The sequence below is a fragment of the Passer domesticus genome, chromosome 2 (genome assembly GCF_036417665.1).
Source record: "Passer domesticus isolate bPasDom1 chromosome 2, bPasDom1.hap1, whole genome shotgun sequence".
Lineage (NCBI taxonomy): Eukaryota > Metazoa > Chordata > Aves > Passeriformes > Passeridae > Passer > Passer domesticus.
In genome coordinates this window covers 15,193,192-15,216,758 of record NC_087475.1, presented here as the reverse complement: position 1 = coordinate 15,216,758, position 23,567 = coordinate 15,193,192, and the positions used below count along the sequence as shown (strand labels likewise).

Sequence of the window (23,567 nt, the reverse complement as noted above, 5' to 3'; positions counted from 1 at the left end):
TCCTGCCTCAGTTGTTTTGTGGTTTTTCTGACTGGTCCATTCTCCTCAGTAAGAGGTTAAACTGGGAACTGATGGGAAGTAGAAATCCAAATAAAGGGTTAAATACTGTTCTGTGACAGGTGATAGTTTAGTGTCTATTTTCCTTCTTAAATGGATGCACTTGAAACACACAGTGATGGAGCAACTGATGTATCCTGGACTTTTGCCATAAAGGATACATACAGTTTTGGAAATCCTCCTTTTCCCTCCTTGATTTCTTAATGTCAATAAAAAGGAGTGTGGGAGGTACCAAAATTGTTTCAAAGTAGATGTAAAGCAGAAGAATGATCACAGAATAAATTATCTTAATGAGCAGCACTTGTCTAGTTTAACTGTTTATTCTCATTTGCTTCAGGCAGCTGTGACACTGCTGCAGTCCTTGTTATGTCAGTCAAAAAGACTGGGGGAATATGAGAACTCTCATTTAAAGTTAATGTTGTCCAGGAGTTTAACTGCTTTGGTGTTTCAGTTAAAGAGTCTGTGGCTTAATGGCTAAGAAGGAAAGTCTTTCCCTGGTGATGGAAAGCAGCACCACTGTTTATTATTTTTCCAAATAGCCTGAAGATTTAAAAAAATAATTTTATTTTTGCATTCATTATGCTAACAACTTTGCACAAAATATTTGCACTGTCTTCCACAACTGCTGAGTTATATCCAGCTACTCTAATATTTGCCACAGAGATGCCCCATGCCAGATGATAAGAAAGCATTTAGAAATGGGAAAATGAATAAGAATCCCTGAGCAGAAAAGCTGTGCTTGCTGTCATATTTCAGACAATCATAGTTCTGCCCTTAGCTAGCCTATTCTTCTTGGATAAGCAGACACAGGAGTAGTTGTGTGAAAAGAATGGACATCTTTGATGTTATCAACCCTTATAGACTACGTGATAGGGAGACCATCCTGCACAGCTCATATAGACATTGCTCACCTCAGAGGCATATAAAAAAGTTGGCAGCTTCAAGATCTCAACCTACCTTTTATTTGCAGTAAAAACTTCTTAAGGCACATACATACTATTTCTTTCTCCTTGTGGTCATTAACAAAATGCAAGAATGAATGTCTGCTGGTGATTGGCAGGAGGTTTCAAACCTTCTGATCTGACAGAGGTCTTCCCTTATCATGTCTTTGTAACACAGTCCTTGAAAAGTTTATTTTCCACAAAAATCCATTAAAATAATTAGTGCTGTCTACTATAGGCTCTTAATGGAGACTAAACAAGATGGTAAATAAAAAAGATCTTGGCAAAACCCTGTGTTGTGAGTACCCTTAAGCATGAGATGTTAATATTGGTTTAAAGTGAGGCATTGTATCTAAATAGGTTTGCATTTTCCCCCTTTTCAGTCTTCTTTTAGCTCTGAAATTTTGAATCTCAACACACCAAATGCAGAGAAATGTGTATGTGGTATACCAAAACAGTGAAAATAGAACATTTCCACTGTTCTCAAAGTGTGAGATCAATGATATGATTGGCAGAACCAGCTTTCGTTTTTTGCCCAGATACTGGCTTTTCCATCTGTAGCAGAAAGTTCCAGTAATCAGATGTGTTACAAGCTACCCTGCTGAAACTAGAGAAAGCTTCTTACAGTGACAGAGGGGAAGTGCCTGCCTGTAAACAGTTCCTTAGTGTCTAAACTTGCAGCTTGAGAAAAATTGGACTTGACCTGAGCTCTAAATAAAGTTACAGATATGTGCCATTTTCCTTTTCAATCAGACTGAGCGCAGATTTGGGTAGAAGGATTGGATATTATTTTTTCCATAACCTGGTTCTCTCTTCCAGCTTTTTTTTTTTTTTAATGAGTGAGTGAAAAATCTTGGAAGAATAGTGGAGAAACAAAAAAGGCCTTGAATGAGAATTTGAGGTGCTGTCCAGAGTAGTACTAGTTGCTATGGTCAATCTGTTCCTTCAGAGAATCTTCAGTTTTGGTCTTTTTTTGGTAGACCTACAAATTCTATAACCATGAAGAAGTTTATATAACTTCTTATATAAATATATTCTTATATAAATATATTTCTTTTGGGACATGAATGTAATGTTTTGTTGGTCATACCTATCTAATATATATTAGATCTTAGAGAAACTCTTAAGGAACAGCTTAACCTCAAATCTTTAGACATCTTCCTTAGACTTTTGAAGTTTGTCAAAACTACTAATCTTCTCAAATTCATCATTTTGATAACCAGTCTATTTGTTTTCTGCTTTTATTTGAACTGGATATAAGTTTTCTAACTTTCATCATAACAGTTTAATCAAACATTCGCCTCTTCTGCTAGCAGTTTCACTCCAATTTAATATTGGTATTGAAAGATCAGTTTATTAAATTTCCTGTTTGGCATGAAACAAATAAATTCATTGAAACTTAACTGATTTCACACTTTAATTTTTCAAAATAGAGAGCTATGAAATTAGTACTAAATAAGTTAATAATAAATAAATTTGCAGGCTATTCTGAACATTAATGACTAACGTTCAGCTTTCTGAGCAAATATGGAGCAGTCACAGGACTAACCAATAATAAATATTTTCTCCCAGCAGAGAAACGTGAATAACTCTGAGAATGAGACAGAAACATGATAGTTTCTTGAAAATATTGTGTTACACATGCAAAGATGCTGGTGTGTGATTGTGTGCATGCAGAGAGTATTGATTAGACCACCTGTACGGGATTATTTTCTTGCTAAAGAGCAACTACAGTTACAGGCCAGTGGTGATCTCTTTGGTTGATATGAGCCTCAACCTGCAAGTTTTTTACAGTGTAGCTGCATTGCTGTGCTGTAATCCTAAAAGGCTTTGCCCTGAGGCAGGTTGCTCTTTACAGGTGTGCAGTCTGCTGACCTTTTGGAACTCTGTCAATCATTTTGAAGACTGTTAGAGTAAATACAACCCACACAGCAAGTCTGGTAATGAACAGTTGCAGGAAGAGTGGGACTGTTATGGCTCCTCCCTGCACAATTAAATCTCCATTGGCTCTTGGAATTTGCAGCTAAGACCTCAGAAAGGTAGGGCTAGAGGCATGCTGGAACATTTGTAAGAAAAACCAAACAGACAATAAAAACAACTAAAAATCCTCACCCAAAACCCCCACAAAAACCAAAACACCAAAGCAGAAACAGAAAAAAACCCTTTAATAAATGATGTTTTATTCCTTTTAAAACACATGTCCTTTGAGGCTGCTATAAGGAAAGGCAGGCTTATATATATGATAAATGTTTCTTTGATATTGTCCTTAGAGATGCACTTGTCCAAGGGCTTAATCTTGGTGTATTATTAAATAAAACAAGCTCAAAGATCACATATTACAGGAGAAAATCATTGTGTCTAAAAAACTCAGTGAGTCTCAGTGTATTCAAAGGGGTTTTGATATATGTTAATCAAGTGACACCTTGCTTTTGGGTAATGGAAAGCTTTTCTAGTTTTATTTTGGATGACTGGAAAGCATATAATTCAGAATATTATTAAACTGTTTCAAATTTTCTTCAGGAGTGCCAATTTCCACTTGTCTTAAGGTACTCATCTATTTAATCTTTCCAGTGTCTGTCTTGTTTCCATTTTGCTCATTATTTTGAGTTAATAATGACTTTCTTTAATATGGAATGCTGCTTTCTATTTAATTTCATGCTTGCTCTCGGAATTAGTAGACGAGGTGGATTCTTGGAAACTGGGACAAGATGTTTATGAAAGTAGTTACAGCTGAAGGTGTATCAGAATCAAAATGCAGTGAATGTACATTGAATCTGGCTTTGTGTGCATGTGATTAAACAGTATCTTACAGCAAGTTTGCATTAGTACAACTACATTTCTTAGTATAAATCCATGGTTTTAGGGTTCGTGGAATTTAGAAGTAGTAATTACATTATTTCCATATTTGCCACATCACAGAATTAAGCTGTAAAAGGGGAAACATTATGGTGGCCAGCATTAGGATAGGTTGCTTGAAGAAGCTGTAGAATCTACCTCTTTGGAGATAATTTATCTAGGCTAGAGATGACCCAGAACAGGATTCAGTGTTGGCTTCAAAGCAATTCTTGCTCTGATCAAGAGGAAGGGCACCTGACACCACTGAGAAAACAGCACTAAGCAGTGTCTTAAAACTGGTAAGAGGCTGTAGATTGCATTCAGTGAGTTCCTAAAAAAAGCAACAAAAGAAGAAGCATTTTTAGATTTCATCCTCACTTTGTTGTTGTTCTCCAATTACATATTTTTTATTACATATACATTTTCTGAATTAAAAAAGATGGTGCTGTTTTTTGCAAAGGGTCAACTAACTTGAAGTCTGAAGTCTGTGTAAAATAATTTAAAATGTTAGTTAAAATCACTCAAGTTGAAATAGTTCCCAGGAACTTCTCTAATTTTTAGAATTTGCCCTTAATTATTATTTAATTTCATGAGATAATTTAGAATAATAGCTGAATTCAATAAAACCTTTCTGTTTTGCAATATAACATAATGTATGGAAAAATGGTTAGACATTTAAATTACATGCTTTGCTCCTGTTAAAAACTGATACCCCTTCATTACCCTTTCTTCCCAAAAACTGACTCAGAAGTTAAGAGGTGTGAACTGAGGTTTGCAGGTTCAATTTACAGACAAAACATCTAAAGAGAAGGCTTTTCATATGTTCTCACCTGCTCTAAGAATCACTTGTGAGAAAATGGAGCAGAGATTTTCTTTTCTGTTTTGACACTGTGAAAGTAATAGTGCAGAAAAGTCAAACAGCAGAATGAAATTGTCTGAGTTGTGAACGGAGAATTGCTAAAGTTTTGCATTTGTATGTGTGTGTAGTTTTTCATCCACTTTGAATTAAGATTTTCAGAGGGAGTTACTTACACACTTCTGCTCAGCCACTCTGTTATTCCTGGGTCATTAAGATCTCTTCGAGTCCTTCACAGGTTGAACTATTTCGTGTGATGTAAGTGGGATGGGTGTTGCTGTCTTGGTTTGTTGAGAGCTGGTGCTGATTTAATTGGTACCAGTAGCAGAAGAAAAAGGACAAGAGCCAGGAAATGAAAACAAGTGGGCTCTTTTTTTTACTTCCCAGTGGAAGCTTACTTTGACCCACTGAGGTAGCAATATAGTGGAGTAGGTTTTGTCAGATATGGCTCCGAGGGATCAGCACATCTAGCAAGTCAGTAAAATTTTTTAATTGCACTTAATTATTGTCTTGCTATTAATTTTTCCCCATGGGCATGTTATTTTTTGCTGCATGAAAATCTCTCACTCTTTGAGCAAGAGATCCCTTTGAAGCTGAGTCTGCTGCATGTGAGCTCAGGGGTGTGGGAAGCAGGGAGGAGAAAATTAGAATAGAGTCATTCAGGTTGGAAAAGAACTCCCAAGATCATCGAGTCAAACATTGGACCAAACAATATCACAATCATAATATCAGAAACAGTCAATTAAGCCATAGCACTGAGTGCCATGTGCAAAACCAGAGCTGCTCCTTGAATTGAACCTAGTCATGTAAACTAGGGTGAGGGTTTGTCTTACTACTAGGAACAGGATTTGGAATTGCAGAACTGTCAGTGCTTTTCCTTAGATTTATTTTTACCAAGTAGCACAAAAGTATTGATTTCTGTATTGATTCCTGGCAAGCTGAAATAGGAAGTTTTAATAGGCAGACACTCTAATGTAGCCTTTTCTTAGTTTTAACACTGATAACATTTGTCTGCCTTTCTAGAAAACTAAAGTTCAAAACAAGTCAAATCACATCTTTAAATTTTGGCTGATTCATTACAGATTTTTTTTTTTTAGTTCACTGGGGATTGTGCTTATATGAGTCAAAGTTTTAAATCAGAAATGGTTATAAAATGTGTTAATACTTATTGATCTTATTAATAAGCTAAGATCTTGAAAAAGGAGCAATTTCCATCCTGTCTCATTGTCAAGGGAGTGGGTTAGTTTGTGGGAGTAGATCAGCTGGAGGGAAATATTTCCACTTAAAAACCTGGTAAAAAAAATAAAGTTCTAGTTCAGACTTTTTGTTTGGGAGACTTTTTCACAGTTGTGATTAAGCAGAATTTACTGATGTCTTTCAGAATACTAGGCCTGGTTCTGAGAAAATTGTCTGGTGGTCTAATGACCATTGTATGAATGCTTCCACACCTGCATTAGGCAGTGTGTTATTTTGCATATTTACATATAGATGCCAAGAATACTTTATTTAGTGTATACATTAGAAATACATGGGCTGTGTAGCTTCATTATTGTAGTAAACAAAGAGAGATATTCCTTCTTTATTAACAGAACAAAAGGATAGGGAGCATTTTGGGCAGAAACTACAGTTGGTTTGGCAACCTAACTGGTGATCTGTTTTGAGCTGTTTGACAGTGTGCTTTTGCTTTACAGCCTTATGAACAGGTGAACTAAAATCACCTTTTTTCTTAGGCCTAGAAGTCTCTTGGCTGATGTTACCTGATATGACTTCATGTAACATTTATTTTAGTATAGGTATGTGGTTGAATATAAATATTGTATTTTCACTTCTTCCATTTTTATTTTCTTGTAGACATTTCAGCAATCTTCTCTACAGCAGAAAAGTAAAAAGAAGAACAAAGGTAAAAAATAAATTTGTTTTCTTATATGGGTAGGAAGGGAATTGCACAGATAATTTTATGGTATTGCAGTATGTGAGGAACTCTAACTTGTTAGCTCCAATAAAATGCTCAATTCAGTTGATCATGTTGAGAATGTATTAGTCCATTTCTAATGTCTCATAGTTTCCTAATGTTCCTCTACCTTCATGTATCTGCTTTTATCTTTTTTTTTTTGAATACTTAGACTCTAGCCTCTTTGGGGCCAGGGTTGGTTTTTCCAGCTGTGTTCAGGTAATGCCTCACTGCAGCACTTGCTCATTACCTACGCTCTCAGGTAATTTATATCATAGTAAATTTTCCTCCTTTGATTTTGAAGTACAAAGGCCTTAGGAACTGTTTAGTTTCAAAAAGAGCTGCAAAGAGAGGTTTGTGAACAACTGTGAAGTACTTCAATAGTTGTATTTGGTAACCAAGTGGGAAGTGCAGGAATTTATATGTTGTGTGCTTTATTCTAATGTGAAATATATTGAAAATTACAAATAAGCATTTTTCTTATTTTTAAATATCTTGCCTTTCTTTTCTCTATAGTGTCTTCTGTCTTCTCTCTCTGTGTTGCTTGCTTTTTTTTTTTTAATCTTATCCATAGGATATGAGCTCTGAGATGCTGAACATGGTTTGGTTTGGTTTGCTTTGGCCTTTAAATTATGGTGGTGTGTATAAGCTTTGTGGTCAAAATAGAATGCTTGTAATAATTTTCCATGGCAATTTGAGGTTGAAATTTTTAATTAATTTTCTTAAACAGATATACAGTGCTTTCTGACTAGGTATCTTGTTGATTTAGTGGACAAATCAAATGCTTTCACATCACCTCGTTGTCATTTTCAGCTCCCATTCCTGGTAAAAGCAAAAGACGGATCTCATGTAAAGATCTTGGTCGAGGGGACTGTGAAGGCTGGCTTTGGAAAAAGAAAGATGCCAAGAGTTACTTCTCCCAAAAATGGAAAAAGTACTGGTTTGTTCTGAAGGACACATCTCTATATTGGTATATCAATGAAGAGGTAAACATCTATACTCATGGTCTCCATGAATACTTTGTGTAGTGCTGTAGTCATGATCTAGTGTGAAAACAATGCTTTCAGTGCTTATATATGTTAATAACTTTATTCACCCAAACAATCATACTGAAATTAATATTAATTCTCTACCAAAATGACCATAAAGGTTTTGAGATACCTGTTCCTTCCAATTCACCTTTTACTGCATGGAGAAATAACAGTTTTCTGTGTCCTCATGACACCAGTTTAGAATAAATTTATCCTCAAACCCTTGAAAGCAAAAAGGTAATTACTTAATCCTGTCATTCAAGCTTAGTCATGGAAGTGTAAACTTTTAATGTTGTGCTGCCTGGTGTTCCTTGTTTATCTCTGCTAGGCAATTAAGAAAGATAGTTCTGTTTTCTCAGTTCTGTTTTTCTGTTGTTTCTTCTTTGTAGCTTTTGATATGATTTCAGTGCTCATAAATGCTGAACTTAAAAGCACAGGAGCATCCCAGCTGAATTGTGTTCAGCTTTGATTATGCAACATTTTCTGCATTGGTACACATTTATTATATCAGCTTTAGCTGCAAAGCTTTTTGCCAGTGTTATGATACCTTGATTTTTAATCCTATTAGACTCATTAGTAAATATGTTGAGATAAAACCATTGTTAACATCTGTATGCACTCTGTCCTGGACTTGTTCTTTTAATCACAGCAAGCATTTGTACATAACTTTTTCAAAGTAATCCCCAATTTCTCCCTGAATAAACAGAGAGTTAGTTGTTCCATGGCCAGAGCTCTCCAAGCCCATTTTCTCAAATTCATTCATTCCATTTGTGCCTTGAGCTTCAGATCAGTAACCATAACTCCCTCCTCTCCATTCTCCCTCCTTTGGCTACTACAAGGTTTTCATCAGGGCAGTAATTGATGCCTACAAGTGCAGTGAGTGGTCAGCAGCGAGTCCAAGGAGCAGCTCTGAGCTGTGCTGTACTTCCCATGTGGAGAGCAGTGCTCTCAGCACCTCCATCTCCCGCCCCATCCCAAGTTTCCCTGAGGTTTGCTGAGTTTTAGTTATTTTTGAGACCTCAGCTCCCTCAGCACAGTGTCTGTCATCACCAGTAGAGTCAAAGGCTGGTAAGGGGTGCCTCAGTGGCAGGTGGACAGACAAGCAATCACTGTTCTTGCCAAAACTCTGTTTCTCTAGGCAACCATTCAAAAAAGACATAGCAAGATTATTCTAAACAGTGTCTTTGATTTTAAAATACCTGCTAATGCAGAACCAGTTACAACCCTGTACCTTCCACATAATGACTCCAGCTCCAGTTTTATATGCTGATTTGTGCCTATTACTTATTTTTAGAGACTTATAATCATATGGACTGCATATGTGGTGTAAATAACCATTTAAACTCTTAGGAAAATATGTTTATTTCTTCACATACATTTGTGTGTTTCCCAGCTACATTTCTATGATCCTGTATTAATTTTGCATGCAAAGTTATGAGCAGTTAAATAACTGAGTCTGTGTTATTGATGTAATAGTAGCTTAATATAAATAATGCTTTCAAACTGTGAAAAGTCAAGGGAGATTGCATAGCTGATAAAATAAACTCTGTAAAATCTTCAGAGGAGAGGGGAGGAAGGTCAGATACATTCTGAACGTTGTAGAGAGATAAAAGTAGCTGAAGAGATATCATGCCTCTTTAGCTGTGATACATGAAAATGATAAACAACACCCATTTAAATTGCTTTTTTTCTCAGTTTCTTCCACTAGGCTCCATTCCTCCTTACTAATTAGTCCATTTTTCCCCAAAAATTAACTAATTACAATAACTAATTTACTAAATACATTTGGTCATTTTGTACATTTTGTATATTTTCAAATGCTGGTTCAGCTGTGAATGTTTTTCAGAAAACTGGGTATTTAAAATTGTATTTTTCACCAAGGGATCTGTCTTGCTATTTCAGCAGAAGTCCCAGGGACTTCTGTTTGCCAAAGCAGAGCAGACATTAGTATTCCTTTTTTAAGAAGTAGGCAAGTGAAAATATTTGTAAGTTTTCAATATGCTGGGTTTTTTTCCTTACACTTCAGCTACAGTAATATCTGGAACTATCTTTGCAGGATGAAAAAGCAGAAGGATTCATCAGTCTACCTGAATTTAAAATTGACAGAGCCAGTGAATGCCGCAAGAAATAGTAAGCATGCTTCAAAATAACGCAATGATACGATAAATGAAGTGCAAACAAAAGACAAGGTTTTCCCTTAAAACAGGGAGATAATGGACTTTGTTATAATTGTCATGAGGTTGTATCACAGAATAAGCTTATGTGAAAAAAGCAAATTATTTTTTTCTGTTTGGAGTGCCATCTTGCCCAAAGAAGGCTATTTTTTCACTTCATCGTGAACCACAGTGTTGACTAGACCAAAATTAATTATGAGCAAGAAGGCTGCTTGGCTGCTTCTGTCCCTTTATTTTCCTAATTCTACTTTCCTTTTTTTCCTTTCTATTTCTATTCTATTTTAAATTTGTTTGTTGAGGGTTGGAGAGTCTTTGTGTGCTTTACGCTCAATAAACAGCTTTAAGCATAATACAGAGACCGTCCAAATAAGAAAGTCCCCAAGTTCATGGCCAGGCATCAATATTTAATGTAACTCCAAATTAGTTAGCATCATCTCAGAGTTTGCTGAGACATTATTTCAGTCCTGGGGCAGAGTAAAAAAAAGAGGATGGCAGTGATTTTTTATATTTTTGATATATGATCAAAAGGTCTCAAAGAACATTTCTTCTCACCTGTTTATGCTGCTATCCAGATTTGTGCCATTGCACAAATCCATTTATTATTTAGATAAATTCAAGCATGTGTAGCAATGTGACAGGTGCATGCTCCCACAGGGATATTTTTAGTCATTATTGTTCAAAAATTTTTTGCCTTGCCTTCTAATGATTTGTACAGTTTTTTAAACAAGACTGGAATTGCTGAAATTCGTTCAAAACATAATTGTCAAGTATAAAATGGTATGATTTGTACTACCTACAGTTCTACAGAAAGCACCAACCTTGTCTCAGTTGCTCTATATCTCTCTTTAGGATGAGCTCTACACTTCAAGGTGGTCTCAAAGGGCAGAAGATAAAAACTGAATTTATGAAGAAAAATATGCATTAGCTTGAGCCTGTTGTCCTAAGTCCTTGGGCCACATAGCTAAAGTGCTTCATTGTTTCTTCTTTGTTGGCATAGCTGCATAAAGTCAACTCATTTTTCAGAATTGCACCCTGCTTAAATTGTTTGGTTTGGTTTTACTTGATTTAGTGTCTATTGAATAGCAGCACATAAAATGTGGTTATTAAGATTCTTTGCTTGTGTGGCAGATAAGGGGGAAATGCCCTCCAAGAATCCAGATGACAGATGCTGTAACAGTTTTAAGAAGTCCAGTTTTAGGTCTCAGTGACTTGATGTCTTTCTAAACTGAGCAGATGTCGCTGTACATCTGTTTTGACTTGCATAACACTGTTTGCTGTCATGTGTTAGAGGAATCTGTTTAGTCTCAATGCTATGTTACCTTCTCTAGCAGTAACTTTCCTGCCCCCAATTTCATTTACCTGATTTCTAAAACACAGATATGTGTACATCTGTGTGCACACAGACATGTATACTGAAAATTGCAAGCATGATAAGCATGAAGAATGTCATTACCATTTTTCTGAGACGCAATTGATTAGAGAGTGAGAATTATTATATTACATTATATATATGTGTGTATGTGTATATGTATAAAATGTGTATTTTATATATTTAAGATATATTATGTCTCAGAAAAATGGTGTTGTTGCTCATCATATATCATGTTTGCAGTTTTCCTTATTTTCTTTGGGACTGTTACATTTTTTGTTGTTAAGAGACACCTTCAGATTATTCTCAAAATGATTCTTCTCTACTGTAAATTATTCATTATTTCAAATGCATTTGCTGGGTCTTCAGATACTTCACCATAAATCTTTATCCAACATAGTTAAAAGATTCTTTCTAGTAATTTATTTCATATTATGTATGAAATGCAGTAATTCTCTCAGCCCAGTCATGTTGATTACTATGGTGGAAAGGAAAGATGAGATGTAATTGCCCATTGCTTAGGATGACCTCATGAACACACTGTTGATTTATGACAGCTTTTCAGAAGTCAATCAGCACATCACAATTTCCTGCTTGAAATGCAGTCATTAGAGCTAAAGGTAATGTCAAAGTCATTGGGATGTGAGAAATCACAAGGACTGAGAATTTTACTCTTGTATGAAATTAATTCTTTAGTCAGTTTTCTGTTCAGAAAAAATTGACAGCTATATGTATATCAGCAAAATTACCCAATACATAAAATTGTATCCTTAACTGATGAACTTTACCACATACAATGAACTGCAGGTGATGGTTGAACAATTATTTATGCACATATGAATCAAGGATTATTTAGAAGGGTAGTTGAAGAGCACTTCACTTGATGAAACCTGGCACAATCCTAAAAGTTGTATGTTCATACACTGTTTGGGGGCATGCAGAAATATGAACTCATCTCATTCCTTGTTGACCATATGATCTTACATTCCAGAAAAAAAAAATAGTTGTACCATTACATTTTTTAATTGTGTTTTTCCTCTACAGTGCATTCAAAGCCTGCCATCCTAAGATCAAAAGTTTTTATTTTGCTGCTGAACATCTAGATGATATGAACAGGTAAGAAAATCTAGCAAAATTTGAGGACCCATTCCTTAAATGTGATGCTTCTTGAAGCTACTAGTAACACAGGTATAATAAATTACTTATTAGTCTAAAAAGATAAGTTTAATTGCTGGGAAAATAGGTGCAGAGAAACCTTTTTTTTTCTGACTGGCTTCATATGTTAATTATTTAATTCCAAAAAATTACCTCTTTTGGTACAAAGGTTTGAAATCTTTAGAAACATGATTCCATGTTTCTAAAAATAAATTAATACAATGTGTGAAACAACATCCAAACACAATTTCAGAATTCCAGGTTTCTGGTTTTGGCTGTGTGGCACCTGCAAAGCTATCTCCAACTCTGCTTCCTTACATACTCCCAAACATGATGCTTCCTCTGGGAGTCCTTCTGTTTCTTGTCCTGAAGGGAGTAAGAAGCTGGAGAAAGATTTATAGCAGTCACTGGTTTTTTTTATGCCAGTCTTGAAAAAGGAGTGGAGGTTACAAGTAATGAATTTTGCAGATTCTCTCCACTTCTATGAACTTGGATGTGAAATTTTTGTTCTGTTTAATTTGATGGGGAAAATTTCAGCATTTCAAAAAGAACAAGGACTTAAGTCTTAGTTCTTTGAGTACTGAATTTTATCGTATCTGTTCATGGCCACTTGTGCAATTTTTCAGAAAAATGATTGAGACTTCAGCACAAAATAAACACAACTCCTCTTAATTCATTTGAATGGTAAATTAGAACATGAATCCCATGTTATTCAAATATTAGGGGGTTTATTTCATTTATTTTCACAATATAAACTGACATTAATTCAGTTCAAAATAATATGCCATTTTCATCAAATGACAGAGGACACAAACAAAAATCTATTACTGCAACCTGAGAGTTGTTCTGTCTTAGATAATGTCTGTTGATATCCTCGCTGACCACAGCTGTGTTCAGAACAGAGGAAAAAGGAGATAAAACTGAAGCAATAAAACTTAGCAGGTCCTATAATCATGGTTTAATCCCTCCTGTGTGGACTAGATTCAAGTACCTGGCAGAAAACCTTCAGGATACTGCCAGTTCATTGCTGATAATATTTGGGTGAAAAGGCATGCTGATACTACACTGTGTCTGCTTTCCTTTAGAAATAGCTGTCTGTTAACATTTTTTCAGAAGTTTCTGCATGACTGAGGCTTACTTCAAAAGTCTCTTCACAGTTAGAAAACTTAAAACCTTTTTATTTGTTTGTGAAATTTTAGACTTGCTTTTTCTTGATAACTCTGTCAAGCCAGTCACTGAAAATGCAGTTTGTTGTGCAGCAAGCAGAAGAATGGCATGGTCTATATTCAGCATATCCTGAACACAGCAGTAGCTGAATCATTTCAGTCAGCAGGTCCTCACTCAGTATGACAAAGCACCTTCTTTTTAAGGATAGAAATTTGTATATTTTTTCAGTAATCAGAAAGCAGGAGCAAATGGGCAGCAATATTTTAAAAATATATTGCTCAGTGTAAAACCTAGGAATTAAAATATTTTTATCTTCCCACCACAAATAGTCTTTTTACCATATTTTGAAATTCGTGCTTATTAATTCCTTTAGAATGATCTTGACAAAGTTTGGATCTGAGTTATACACATGTAAATTCAAACTCTGTCAGGGTCTGTGGAATTACTTGCAATTCTTACATTTGAGTTGCCATCAGAGTCTCACCAAAGAATTTTATTTTTCCTCTTTGTTTAATGTTTTAGAAAAATTACTTTACTTTCACAAATATTCAGTTAACTCAATAGATGGGGAAAAGTGACTGAAAAATAGTCTTTCAAATGCAGGGATAATAAAATACTTCCTGTCTAAAAGTATTTTGAAGCCTAGATGAAGTAAAACATGGAATAAAATTATGAAGTTAAATTAATTCTCTTTTGATCATTTTATGGGGCTTTTTTGTCAAGTTTCTGGCATAAATTCTAGTTATGTATCAGGCAGTCATTTCAGTTTACACTTGAAATGACTGCCTGATACATAACTAGAATTTATATACACTTTATACACTTGAAACAGAAGAAGCAACAGTAGAAAACTGCTAATACATAGAATGACTGAAAGTTCAAAATGGTTCCGTTCCTTCATCCCTTGTATAAAATTATTTCTATTTAAAAAAAAAATGTTTGCCACCTATGCAGTTTTTGTTTGTGTGTATCTACTCACGTAAAATGGGTGTTTTAATATCAGGTAATTCTGTCATTATTCAAATTTTCCTACTGCTTTTATGACTGTGCCAGACCATGGTGCTGGTAAGGAGTCTGGAGAGCTACAATCACTGAATTTTGTTGCTGTGGCATCTGAAGTCCCTTTAGTCCATATGTTCATATAGCAAAATTTTCTTTCTACCTGTTAGCATGCTTTTTCCATGTGAGAAGAAGGACAGAATATTCTTTATAGAAGGAAAGTACTTTTTTCTAGTGTAAATGCACGGTCATGGAAGCATGTTGCTTGGAAATTCATTGTCATTCTCTTCACTCTGGTTAAACTGCATTCAGGTATTCAGAGACACTCTTAAGGTATCCAAATTCCCATACAGCAAGTTCATCCTGTAGCCTTGGGGTTTATGATTAAGGAGAATTTGACACCCTGCTTTGACTAAACGTATTGCAACTACCTGAATGTGAGATAAGAGAAATGTTTCCTGCTAGTCTGTGAGAGTGAGAGTATTGTGCATCCTTCCTTACAGAAATTGCAGCTCTTGAGAAAGTCAGGGGGTTTTAATCCTGTTCTATGTGTCATAAAACTGTTTTAATTAAATACTGACAAGAAATGAATGTGCTGTTCTTAAAAAGATAAAAAAAGGAAACCTGAATGACTGCTGCAGTTACCAGTGACACTGTATTTATTGTCATATCTAGAAAACATATCTTAGAATTCTCACAAGAAAATTGAAGCTGCAATTGCTTTAAAGAAGCAATATTTTCTTGGCCTCTTGACCTCCGAATGTTACAGTGCCTACCACGACACACACACACTGAAGGGAAGAAAGATAGAAATCTTCCCATGGCCTAGGGGTTTGTGTATATTAATATGCATATTAAGAAACATTTGTGTAGCTGTATGATTGGAACTTTTCTCCCCGGTGCATTGTAACCCAGCCATGTATTACTCCTCTTCCATTCTGCAGGAGATCCTCTATGTTTGCTCTTTGATACAAGTCCAGTGTGTTGGATTTCTCATACAATTCTAACCTGAACAAACCACAACTCTGGCCATGCTTTATTAAAATAATACTAATTCCCTAACGCTGTCTTAGGAAGTTTTAGCAGCCTCCAAAAATATGCAGAAGAAGTCAATACCATTCCTTTAGTTTCCAGACTGACAAACTGCTCAAAAGCTGTGGTTATTCACAGTGTACAACCACATCAGTGGTTACAACAACCTTCTGGTTCACCCCACAGGCAATCATGACCTGCAGAAATTCATTAAAGGGGAAGTCAGTCTGCTGTCTCTCTCAAGAGTGACAGAATGCTACACATTTCCTGGGCTCTCATTAGATTTTATTTTTCAGGAAATAATGCCTGGAAACAGTCATCTATCATCTCTGTAAGCAGCATCAATTGACATCAATTGTCAGTTGAGTGTTCATTAATTTAATTAGTTACCTCAATAACAAGCAAACTTACCAGAAAATGCTATCTCATGTTTAGGACAGAATGAAGGACTGGAGAACCCTTATAACTCAATTGTCTAATGCTTTGTGGTCAGCAGCCCTACCCAGCAGGGATCATAGGTGGCTGTTCCCTGCTGGCAGCGCGGGTGGTAAACCGGGGGTTGAACTTGGAGTGTGAAATCCTGAATAGGTGAGAGGCAAGCAAAGCACCATCCCCAGTGTCTGCCATGCCATTTGACAGAGCAAATGCTTGTCATCTTGTGCTTGTTTCCCTCTGGGCACAGACAAGTCTGTGGCCTGTGTTGGTCCCTCTGCAGCACGGGGCTGGAGTGCTTTGGGTGAGGTCCCTGTCTGTGTGCCTCTGATTTGAGCTGGCAGAACTGGCTCAGCTGGCAGCTGAGCTTTATTCCCCAAAGGAGGTCTTCACATATCAAGAATGTGAGCCTAAAATGTGGCTTTGTAGTAGATAATCTTTTGGCTTTGAAGGTGTAACATCATTGTCTGAGAGGAAGTTTGTTGGATTTCTGTGCTGCTTGTTTTTATGGCTGTATGCCACTTCCTAATAATTACAGCTCAAATTCTAAGTTGTCCTCTTCAGCTTCCCTATTCTTCTGGCAGAAATTTTGATTGTGTATAATACATGAAGTATTCTGCAATCACTTTAGGAGCAAATCCCTAGCTTTCTTCCCAATGTACAATGATTTATGGATCATTAATATGGTTTACAGATCTAAAATGTGGTCACTGTTTGTGCAAAGACAGTGGCAGTCGTTGGAAAGTATCCCTGCCCATGCCAGGAGGATTTGTAACTACAAGATTGTTAAGATCCTTCCAACCTAAAGCATTCTATAGTTCTCTGACTCCATGATGACAGGAGTTAATTTCTAGGAAAGCAGCTGTATTTTATGATTTTATGCTTGCCCTGCACTGCAATGTCTTGAAGACAAGCATGCAGGAGGCATTACAAAGGTCTGTCCTCTGCTGAGACAAACATCCTGATTCTGTGCATGCAGTATGCAAACAAAACCCGCCAGGCACAGGTTTCTGAAACAGGGGTTTCCCATTCTGAAGAAAGCCCAAACCTGACTGCAGCTGTCTTTCTGTATACCCTAGCAGTTAAATTGCAAGCCAGTAGATTGGCAAACCAGGCCTGTAAATTCTGACTATGGGATGACTGGAGCAAGTAATTCCAGGTTTACCATGGAATGGACAACACGGGAGATTGCCATGGTGGTTTAAAGCCTCATTGATGAAGGACCTGATGCAGTGTAAGCATTTGGCTAATGAGTACACTGAGAGCCCCGTGGGGGAAGAGCACAGGTTGAAACTGCCCTGCTACAGACAGTTCAGTGTATGCTTGGCAATGACAGCCTTACTAGAAGAGAGCAGCAATAGCTCATTTGCTTTTTGGATTGATTTTTTCATTTTTTGGGGTTTGGTAGTTTTTATTTGTGTTTGGGTGCTGGAGTTTTTTGTATAGTTGTGTTTGGGTTTTTTTTTTTTAATTTGTGCAGTTTATGGAAGTACTTTTTCAAAGCTAAATTGGGATTAAAGCCTTAGATGTCAATTGCATTGAAGCAACTATCTTTCTCCCTGCATTTCTCTGACACAAACACAAAAGTGAATTCTGATATGCCTCCTTCTCTTTGTACACGGCACTGTAGGTAAGCTCTGAAACATAATGGCATAATTAAACCACAATTTCTGTTTGGGAGTGAACCTGTTCATTTTACTGCTGTTTTCTGCTCTGTTCCTCTGCTAAGTTGCCAATTCAGGCCTTAAAATATTACTTAAATCTCTGAAAAGTGGTATTTATTCTTAAGAAATCAGAACAGCAGGAGTATTTTTATGATGGCATATCTGTGAGCAGCAGACTTAACTGCTCTTTGATTATCTCTAAATCCTTTCCTTTACAGATGTTTGACATCATACTTGGTTTTCCATTTGAAATAAAATCCTTGCTGTGAAAACAGTTTGTTCAACAGCAAAATCATAGATCTTTGGATACTCCCTGAATAAGAGTATCAAAGAGAACAGCTGTCTGATATGAAAAATAACATTGTCCTTAATCTCCTTCAGATGCTTCTAGCTTTGTTTTTGCTAGAAGTGCATATAAAAATTAAGAGGCTGGATCGGTATCACTGCTTTTTTTTTAATATTATTTCAGATGGCTCAACAGAATTAACATGCTTGCTGCTGGCTATGCAGAAAGAGAGAGGATCAAGCAAGAGCAAGGTAATATGTTGTTATTTTGGTTTCTTCTGTCAGCTCTTATCACAAGTTCATCTGTTCTCTTTTCCCTGCTGTGTATCAGGCCTCATTCTCGCCATCTGAAAGCAAATCACACATGGGTATTGCTGTTATTGCTTCAGAGAATTCCTTCTCTGTCAGGAGTTCTGACTAATGCCTTCAGACTCTGATCTGCAGACATTTCTGAGATTATTTCTGAGAAGGCTGCAAAAGATAGCTAAAAAAGCATATCTACTGCCAGTAAGCTCCACTATATAGTACCAAGGAATCTGCGTCCCTTATCAGAAGAAACTTAAGAATCTACAGGCTAAAAAAATTATTTGAAACATTGCATTTGTGTTTGAATTCACAGAGGGCAGGAGTGCATGTAATTGGTCTTGGGAACAAAACCATTTTTCTAAAGCCTGTTGACATAATTGGATTTACTCTAAGGACTTTAATTTTAAGGCCACTTAAATGTTGTGATTCCTGCTGGTGTTACTGTATTGCAGTGTGTTGCTACAGCCCTGTTGGCATTTCACTTGGAGTTGTAGGCTTACAACATTTTACATGTTTATTTTTTTATGCCTAATATTTAATGGATTAAAAAAGCAGCATATATAAAATAATTATTTTCTTTGATTTTCTTTGAACTGTTGCAGTAGAAATTGTAGTTGCAGACAGAAAAAAGGAAGGGTCAGTCCAATTGTGTTGTGGAGGTTGTTTCTTAGAATTGCCAGTGCCATGGATGCACAGCAGGGTTCCCATCTAAGTATCTGCTTTGGCAAGCAGATAGGTTTTGAATTCATGCTCTTTTTTACATATGTACCCAGCAGCAGGCACCAGAAAATTGCAGTGATCATGATGATCCAGAGCTTATCCAGATGCCTGTCTGCCTGCTTCCCACTCAGCCAAAACCTCAGTTTTTAATTCTGTGGCTCTGAAGCCTTCATCGGAAAGATTTTGGGTCTGGGGCCAAAAAACTCATGTCATTTTTGACACCAGGCCCTCTGCATTCACACAGCCCAGGGTAGCAGCACCATGCTCACTGTTCTTCAGTCATGTTCTCAGTGCCTTACCAGACCTGGAAATCAGTTTGTGAATCGTATTTCCTAAGCAGCACTACAATAACCTATTTGAAAGAACCTGTGTACCATCTGTTGTCACTGCTTGAAGAGGCTGTGAACAAACTCTGAATCTCAGAGTCTTCAAGGAAATCCTCTGTTTTGGCATTCAAAGCCAAATTACAATTTTTATTGACAGCAGGTTGGCACTAGAATTACAATGCCGTGGGGGACAGTAAGTGAAAAGGTGTATGTTATGCTAATGTTGTCCAAGTGCACAATTACACATGATACACCTTTCAAAATCCAGATGGACATGGAGAAATATTTTTGCTACTAAGAAATCACTGAGTAATAAAATAGTAGATGATCCAGATACACATGAGATGATGTGCATTCAGGCCTCATGTAGCTGATTATTAAAATGTCTCCCTATTGAAGATAATCAGTGAATCCCCACTGACTATGCAAATTATATGCTAGGCACTGACAGAGTTCTTTATTACCACTCTAACACCATTCACTCATGTTGATTTGTTGTAGGCAGATAGGTAGAAGGGGGTTTTTTTCTTAGTTTTTGTGTTGCTTAGTTGTGTTTAGTGTGGGAGGCAGTATCACATTCTGCCCTCCCTGCTCTACACTGTTTTAATGCCTCTGGTGATTTTCCTTGGCTCCCAGCACAAGGGCTGTTACACAGCTCAACAGTGTCCCTAATTAGCAGAGGCATCAAGTTAGCAAAGTAAAACCTCTCTATCACTTCAAGCATTTTTGCAATTATAGAAACTGTGAAGCTGGAATTTTCTATATTCAGTGACTGTACCAATTGTCATCTGCATATTTGATTTGACAAAAGCTCTTTTATTTCTGTGCGGTTCAGCCCTTTGCAGCAAAGCTTTATAATACCTCTGAAACAATTCAACAGGAGTTGTCAAATCTGTCTCAATTAAGAGTTGAATGGTTCTGAATCTAAAGTTCATAAATATATTTCAAGAGCTTCAGAGATGCACGAATCATCGAATTGTGGGTGTACTGCTGAATAAAATGTTACATTCTGTACAGAACAGTTTTATAAAAATACCTTCAACTTTTCATATGAAATACAATGCATGTTAGCAATACATCAAGGGACTTCCTTGGATGGAGAAGTTATATACTTTCCAGTCACATAAATCAGAGGGAAAAAATCCCTAGTTTATATAAATAAGAGTATATTTATTCAGGAAATGGCAGATCCGTGTTGGTTTATATATAATATATTCAGTCTATTAGTCATTGAGAAAACTTTCAAGATATGCCTGATGCATAGAGCTCGTCCATCACTGAATTGGACAAATCTACAGAGAAATACAGCAACTGTTTCATAGCATCATATATGTTTTAGATGGACTCTAATGAGTCAGTTGCCAAAAGCAGCATTTATAAAAATTGGTGGGAGGCCATTTTCATACATTTTATCTGAAAATTGACCCCTGTTACTGCAGAAATTTTCAAGACAAGCTATAGGCTGCCAACAGAATTTCCTGTCTGAGATAAGGTGTGCAAAAGTGTCATCCTACAGTGTTCTCTTGTATGTGGATTTGACAGCAAGAACACCTTCGTATTTTAGCCAAAATTGGAACCTGCACTGAGACTGCTAAATTTTGCTTTCAGAATAAACAGTTGAGCTCAAAGTCTGCAGACATGTCAGTGAACAATGCAGTTCTGACAGGTCTCTCACCACACAGCACACCATTAGGCTTTGCTGCAATAGGAACAAACATGCCTACATGCCAACGTTTTCAACTGTTTTAAGTTGCTGGAAACAAGTTTTGTTAAAACTAGGATTTATTTAAAGAAAGAGTTTTCAGTGATTTAGTCTTTCATTCACCAGAAAATAATTATTTGCAGATGTCTAGAGGAACTGTTAGGATTTTTTTTAAATTTTGTAGTCATAAAAGCTTTATTGATGCAACTTATTTATTGTACTGTTTGAAGAGAATGTCTCAGCTATAAGCTTGCAGGAAGCAAATGAAAAGGCTCGGAGTAAAAACAGAATTGCTGTTCTGTGGAAAAATTGAATAGATAAATAAGGCTGTCCCCACCAATACTAAAATCTAAAAAAATACAAACTATAGAGATTCCTATTCAAGATGATGTCATTTAAAGGTAAGTTTATGATTTAAGTCTTGAATAAGATTAAATATGGTAGATTCTTGGTCATACAATGCAGTAATCATAAGAAAATTAAAGACAAAATTACATGTGGTGCCAGCTCAGATTTTTAATTTAGATCATTTGTGAAGCAGCAATCAGTCTTTTTCTTCTTATCTATCAAAGACAGAGTAGTAATGATGCACTTTGTTGAACACTTGAGGTGAAGTGAAAATTGCCTGTGATAAATCTGTGAGAGTCTGAGCTAAAGTGTCCTGTCCTACAATGATTTACCCAAATACTGGAAGGTAATACAGTCAGAAACAAAGTGACACCAGAAGTGTTTGCATAAGTCTTACAATGTGCAAAAATACTAAGAATTGTCTGTCTTGAACTGAGTTGGCAGTTAATGAGGGGTGGGTTTTTTTGCAGGAAATATTAAGGTTCAGTGTCCTTTTAGTTAGATGCTGTTCTGCTTCAGAAAATATTTGTAACAGAATAAATTCCCATGTATGATATTCTTCTGTGTGTTTTCCCCTTTGAAATAAGCTTGGCCAAGACTTGATTTCCTGAAAAAAATGAAATGTTTTAATTAAACTTTAAACTTAACCCACAAAATGTATGTCCTTTATACTTCCTCATCCTTCTTTTTGAATTCTGTTCTTAAATGTCATTTTCATATTTTTCCTTACCATATCACCTTTATGTTCTTGCATGGACAACAGGGCAGCAGCTGTTTTATGAAGCAGATATATGATATAAAGTTATTCTGTCTTGCCTTAAATACCACTGTTTTTTATTAGAAATTGAATTGAAAAACATGTCCAACTGGTAGAATATAATGGAGAAAACGGGTAGAAAAATAGCACTGATTATTCATGGGTGTGATAACTCCTACCTGTTTGATTTTCCAGTTGGGTAAATGCACTTGTTGGTGTTATTTGCAGTTAAGACTTTAGCAAAGCTGTGTTTTTAATAATTTCTGTTTAAAAATATTTCAGTATTTTTCAACCAATAAATGTCCAATCATAATTAATTTTGAGGCAGTGTAAATATTTGAAAATCTGATATGCGTATTAAGAGTATTCTATATGCCTGTTGCACCTATAAGGTGTGCACAAGAGTTAAATTTTGGCTCATTTTCAAGCTGTTGTCCAATAGCTCTGTAATGGGACATTAGGTTTAGTATAACCCATAATATTTAAAATTTTCCCTCTTTAGATTAAGACAATTCCCAGTTGCAGTAGCTAACACTGACAGCATCAGCATTCTGGTATTTCACTGCCAATAATACCAAAGGAGGAATTTCGTGATTTCCTTTCTTGTGAAAGCAAATCTCTGATACAAAACTTCACCAAAATGCGTTGGCAGTTTTTGACCTGATCCTTGTGTGACTTGTAGATTACTGGAGCGAGAGTGACAAGGAGGAAGCTGACACGCCATCAACACCCAAGCAGGACAGCCCCCCGCCCCCGTACGACACATACCCACGGCCACCTTCGGTGAGTCAGCTGCAGCTGTCCCCAGGACTGTGTGCCCTAAGTGCCACCTCTGCCTGCTCTCCTGCCCAGGAGCACACACACCCAGGATGGAGCTCGGCCATGTGGTTTTTTAGTCAGTGCTTGACCCAAGGCATTGGTTAAGCAGCACACATTGCAGACTTCAATGGCCGTCGTTGCTGTTTGCTACTCGTTCTGTAGAGAACAGGGATTTATAATCCCACTTGCTGTACAAAATAGATTAAGTTACAGAAGTCTTTCTTCTTTTTCTTCTTTCATGATGGACAGCTACTCATCCATGCAATCCCTCACCACCCTCTTATCAACTTTCTGAGAAAATGTTATTACCTCAGGAACAACACAGACTCTTTTCTAAGGCTCCAGCAGTTGTGCTGTGAAGCATTACAGTAACAAATTACACTTGAATTTCCAGAGAAATGCCAGCATAAAATTGTAAACAGCAATACCAGGTGTTCTCTTATTGTGAAAAAGTAGGTTTCTTTTATATAGAAATGTAAATTAGAAAAAAGGGGGATTTTTCTTTTCTTGAAGTAGTTGTTGATATAAAACTATATTATAGAGCTCTAACTTACTCTCCACTGGAAATTTTAACTTTCATCTCTACATACTTAGTGTTAACTAATGCATCTTACTTGGATATGGTTTTTGGAATGAACAAT

At 36.4% G+C, this 23,567-nt stretch overlaps 1 protein-coding gene across 8 annotated transcripts in view; it reads left to right on the top strand.

Moving 5' to 3' along the window:
• CNKSR2 (connector enhancer of kinase suppressor of Ras 2) overlaps nt 1-23,567 on the top strand; it is a 205,561-nt gene that overhangs the window by 140,376 nt on the left and 41,618 nt on the right. For all 8 annotated transcript variants that reach the window (XM_064407495.1, XM_064407493.1, XM_064407492.1 and 5 more), the window contains 6 exons: nt 6,541-6,589; nt 7,454-7,626; nt 9,728-9,801; nt 12,259-12,330; nt 18,133-18,200; nt 22,790-22,890. In XM_064407495.1, coding sequence (XP_064263565.1) covers nt 6,541-6,589; nt 7,454-7,626; nt 9,728-9,801; nt 12,259-12,330; nt 18,133-18,200; nt 22,790-22,890 — 537 coding nt within the window. The remainder of the gene's footprint in view (nt 1-6,540; nt 6,590-7,453; nt 7,627-9,727; nt 9,802-12,258; nt 12,331-18,132; nt 18,201-22,789; nt 22,891-23,567) is intronic.